Source organism: Misgurnus anguillicaudatus, chromosome 25 (assembly GCF_027580225.2).
Source record: "Misgurnus anguillicaudatus chromosome 25, ASM2758022v2, whole genome shotgun sequence".
Lineage (NCBI taxonomy): Eukaryota > Metazoa > Chordata > Actinopteri > Cypriniformes > Cobitidae > Misgurnus > Misgurnus anguillicaudatus.
This window is the reverse complement of record NC_073361.2, coordinates 20,727,980-20,732,629: the sequence shown is the minus strand read 5'-3', so window position 1 is coordinate 20,732,629 and position 4,650 is coordinate 20,727,980. Positions and strand designations below refer to the sequence as shown.

At 39.4% G+C, this 4,650-nt stretch overlaps 1 protein-coding gene across 1 annotated transcript; it reads right to left on the bottom strand.

Moving 5' to 3' along the window:
* Positions 1–1,974: 1,974 nt before the first annotated feature.
* Positions 1,975–4,225, bottom strand: gtf3ab (general transcription factor IIIA, b). The gene is made up of 9 exons (XM_055182392.2): positions 4,040–4,225; positions 3,820–3,914; positions 3,284–3,380; positions 3,117–3,205; positions 2,970–3,043; positions 2,774–2,857; positions 2,461–2,693; positions 2,338–2,391; positions 1,975–2,257 (listed from the first exon to the last, which is right to left on the bottom strand). Exons 1-9 carry the CDS (start codon positions 4,154–4,156, stop codon positions 2,150–2,152), a joined length of 951 nt encoding a protein of 316 aa, XP_055038367.2. The 5' UTR covers positions 4,157–4,225; the 3' UTR covers positions 1,975–2,149.
* Between the last annotated feature and the right edge of the window lie 425 nt (positions 4,226–4,650).

Genomic DNA, 4,650 nt, shown 5'->3' with positions numbered 1-4,650 from the left:
CGTGAGTCTCAATTTTTCATAAACTGTGCATTAACCACACAAATTGATATAGACTTGATCTTGACTTCTACTTTTTTAATCCTAATGAGGTTTAGTCTGAAGTAGTCTCAGCCTCAGACATCACGCCCACAAACTGTTGGCTGAACGTCTGATGTTTTTCGTACACTTTTCTGGAAACCCTGTGAGAATGTTAAAGTCGTCTTTGATTGGTTGAAAAAAACATATTTCCAGGAGACGCGAGTGTCGAGATTAGTTTCGGTCCCTGGAAAACAAAGCTCTGACGTTCCGTTGAGGAAGAGAATCAGTCGTGTTCACGTGGATAATAATGAGCAGTTATCATGATCAGCTAAACATTGGATTCTCAAAAATATGCAAAGTTCACGGCATCGACTCTCTAAAAGACATCCAAGAGTTTTGCTTAAGGCAGTTAGTGGAGTCAAAAAGTTTGGTTCTCCTGAATTGCTTGTATGTGTTAAAAAGTGGAGAGATAAGCTTCAAACAGACGTTTAACGGGAGCGTCTCATTGGTGTGGCTGTTGATAAAGTGCACAACGTTGTCCTATGGTGAGTAATGTTGTTTATTTAGATGCTATTCGGTTGCGGCTGGTTATTTCAATAACTGACTTGTTGCCACCCGGCTCGTTATTGTGGGGAGTCCGAAACGTGACGCTAGATGAAACAAACTGTGATTGGTTGTTTGACATGTCGGTCAAACAGCTCGTGGGCGGGCTTTGTCCAGAAAAAGCAGCGAAAAACACCAGACCCTCAGCACTGAAGGTCTGGCCACGCGAGACTAAGTCTGAAGTTACTAGGTATGTCCCGGGACACACAGGGATCCCTCCAAGGGACCTGAAGGTCCCCAGAAAATATAAAGAGAAAAGACTGTAAAACTGTAAACAATTTGCTGTCTTTATATTGTTACTTTATTTAAAAAAAAAAAACACTTTAGGAAAGTGGTCCCTCGATCAAAGATCCCTGCCATTAAAGAGTTTGAAAACCCTGGTCCTAAAAATTAGAAAATTTATTTTCTAAAAACCCAAACAAGCAGCAATAACCAAAACACTAATCTAGGGCTGCCACAATTATTAAATAATCATCTCGTCGCGATTGTTTGACCTCATCACGATATTTTCAGATCACCACAATGATTGCACATCTCTTGAAAAACACAAGGGGGAGCTGCAGCGCCTGTATAAACAAGGCCGTATTAAATGGCGCTTCTGAACTGACAGTGTAACGTGATACATTGCAAAGCCAGTCAATACAGTGGGAAAAAAACATTTAAAGAAATGCTGCAAAACTTTGATGCGCAGTATGAACTGCCAGGTAAAAAAAAAAACATACATTTCCAAAACAATTGGAAATTCCAAATTTAGGAAAGTGAAGGATGCTATTCTTAAGAATCTGTAGGAAATTGATTTTTTGCAGCACTACAGACATGTGATCCAGTACTAATATGACCTTAGTAGGATTGGCTACTATTTATGGCCTGTTCTGGTATAGTCAGTTTATTTGGATTTGCATTTTTATTTCAGTTATTTTTCAGACACTTTGTGTTTATTTCTTATAAAGAATTTTCAGTTTTTGAAAGATAAAATCATGAAATAATTACTTTTTAAATATGTGTTGTGTGTAACTATTTACCACCAAGTAAACCTTTTTTTAATTTAAACCATTTAATTTAAATAATTACATGTGAAATTTCATGAACAAATAAAAAAAAACACGAATTAAAATGTCAAAGCCCCAAACAGGCAATAATCGACACAATTTATTAGACCGTCAGCCAAATTTCATAACCGTGGCAGCCCTACTGACTAGTCCATAACCAGGAAGAAGCACCAACATTGGCACAAGTTTGGGGTAAAGTCCTTATTTTTGTTCAAGTAATGGCACAGAGTGAACTGACTCAGATTCCAATTATGAATTCCCCCCCCACATTTTGTTTAATGATACAACAAACTACAATTATAGAGATGGTTCAGCTTTCCACTTTTATTGACCACAAAACAAAGGAGTTGCCACAGTGATCATTTATTTAAATAAATGGTGACAAACTGAAATACTAGGTCTATAAACTGAACAAAACTTGGAAACGAGTTAAACAAGTCAAAACAAAAGATATTTCAGATGACTTATGGCCTCTTCAGTCACACAGCCTTGTTCAAGGAGATGTTTTGCAGAGCCTTAGTAAGTTTAGTGGCTTCTGACTTTTTAGTCTTACACTGAATCTTCTTGTGCTGCTTGGTTTTTGGCTTCTGCAATAAGATCAGACCCAGCTGAGCATCTTCAGTCAATAAAATACACATGCCTCGGTACAAATCATGTATCAGTTTACCTGCAGTTTTGTCTTCAGAGGGTTATGGACCACGGAATGCCTTCTCAGGCTTTCCTTTGAATTGAAAATGGTCACATTTAGGAACATGTAAATATATTAAAATAAAACTAATGTGTCACTGACCTCCATAGCGAAAGTTTTCCCACAGCCTGTAAAAGAGCAGACGAAGTCACGCTTTCTCTCATGAAAGGCCAGAACGTGGTTCTGTAGGTTGAAGTTCGTAGTGTAGGTTTCCTGACAACCCTGTTTGGTGCATTTAAACAGACGCCGTTCCCCAGAGTGAACCCACTTTTTGTGCATCTGCAAAAACCAGGCATGGTGGAAGATCCTCTTGCATTGATCACAAGGAAGGATTTCTGCAAACAAAAAAGGACAGTCAGAACTAAAAAAAAAGCATGTAAAGCGTCAAAATTATGAATTGGCAAGAAATGCGCACCTCTGTGTGCTGCTTTTTTGTGATTTTGATACTCCGTCCATGTTTTCGCTTTGAAAGAGCAGTAATCCTCAGCACATGGGTAACCTTTGATTGTTTTAAGAAATAAACCAACATTATATACACATTATAGCAATTCAATCTCTCATACGGTTTGAACATTTCAAAGACTGATTTTGTTGAGAAGCATGGATGTTACCTTTATGCACCTTCTCGTGCAGTTTTAAAGCTTTAGAGGAAGCGAATTTCTGGTCACATTCCTTAAAGTCACATCTGTTAGAAGAGGCATGGATAAGCAATCGAATCCACAACAAATTCAACACAAAATGGCATCTTAAACACTTACTCAAAAGGCAACTCATTTGTGTGCTCACATGCATGAATCCTCAGTTGCTTTTTTTTACTGAACGCTTTTCCGCAGTTCTGATGGTTGCACTACAAAACAAAGACACTAGATTAAAGTAAACGCATTAAAATGAATACAATTTTAAAGCAAAGAATAAAATGACTCACCACATAACTCCGCTCATTGTGCTGATGAACATGAGCTATGTGGTTCTTCAAGCTTCCAGGTGTGGAAAACGCATCTGTACATCCGCTGACCGAGCACCTTGACGGGTTTAAAACGAGTGAACAGCAGAAATGTGTGGCAAAAAGGTAACCGGTGACTGTGTAAACATAGTAAGGTGCCTAACCTTACAGCATTTTAGGGAACTTATGTTGCCTGCTGAAAAACACGAAATCTATTGGATTTAAAATGGTTATAATGGGAACTGTATTTATGTCAACTATATGAGTCAATATTAGTGTGCTGGGTTGGGATGAAATCTGGCAAATGGGAACCAGAAGAACACCATTAAATAATACTGGAATTCAGCCACTACATAAAGGTCTTTAAAACCCATTATAAAAAGGTAAACACCTGATGGTTTATTTTTAATGGAGACAATTAGACTTAAAATTGTTTTTCAGCAGTCAATGACGCTTAAATGCTGTCTAGGCACGTGGCCCTCTAAGTTATGACACAATCAGTGTGTGGACCCACTCACAGGTAGGGCTTCTCCCCGCTGTGACTCAACTGGTGTCGGGTGAGCAGATAACGGGTGTTATAGCTCTTGTCGCAGTTTCCACATGCAAATGGCTTCTAGAAATGGTAAATACAAGCATAATCTTGTAATTACCTACTTTAAAACTCGCAAGAGGGAGCGTGAAACCCCTGACATTCTTGTCAGAAGTTGCATACCGGATAATGATTTTTACGTCACTCACCAGCCCAGTGTGTTTGCAGTAATGCGCTTCCAACTTCCACATCTTGGTAAACGCCGCTTTACAGTTAGCAAAGGAACATATAAAATGTTTATCCGGGTGCTGGAGTCGCTCGCCCATATTAGCCGATCTGACCGCAATCCTCGGTCGGTGGCGAGGTGCTTTCTTTGAGCTACGTTTTATTGTGAGTGGAACATACCACTCTGGTCCCCTGAGAACTGCGTCTTGGGCAATTAACGAGAAAATATAATGATAGCGCAAGATTGCAACGTATCAGGCTGCTTATTATAAATAACCAGAAGGGTGGAATTTTACAAAGAATAATTATGTTGTTTTAATTCATAAACGTTAACAGAAATTGTGTCATCACAGTTAGACAAGACGCACCCCTTGATTTGAATAGACCTACCCGCGCGCTCACGTGGTTGAAGTGACGTAACTTCGATAAGCGTTAGGTGTGTTCGACTTCATACGGCGCCGACGTCAAAGTACCGCGAGAACGATTAGAGAAATTATACGAAGTCTAATTTCGTCTGACTCTCGCGGTACTTCGACGTCATCCGGCTGTCGGTTTTTGCGCCGCCGCATGAAGTCGTACTGTCAACATAGCGGGT

Excerpts from the sequence above, each read along its gene's own strand:
- gtf3ab (XM_055182392.2), bottom strand. The coding sequence starts at position 4,156 with ATGGGCGAGCGACTCCAGCACCCGGATAAACATTTTATATGTTCCTTT. Across the intron at positions 2,392-2,460 it reads GGAAAACTTTCGCTATGGAG|GAAAGCCTGAGAAGGCATTC; the intron begins GTCAGTGACACA and ends TTCAATTCAAAG. Across the intron at positions 2,258-2,337 it reads CTCTGAAGACAAAACTGCAG|AAGCCAAAAACCAAGCAGCA; the intron begins GTAAACTGATAC and ends ATCTTATTGCAG.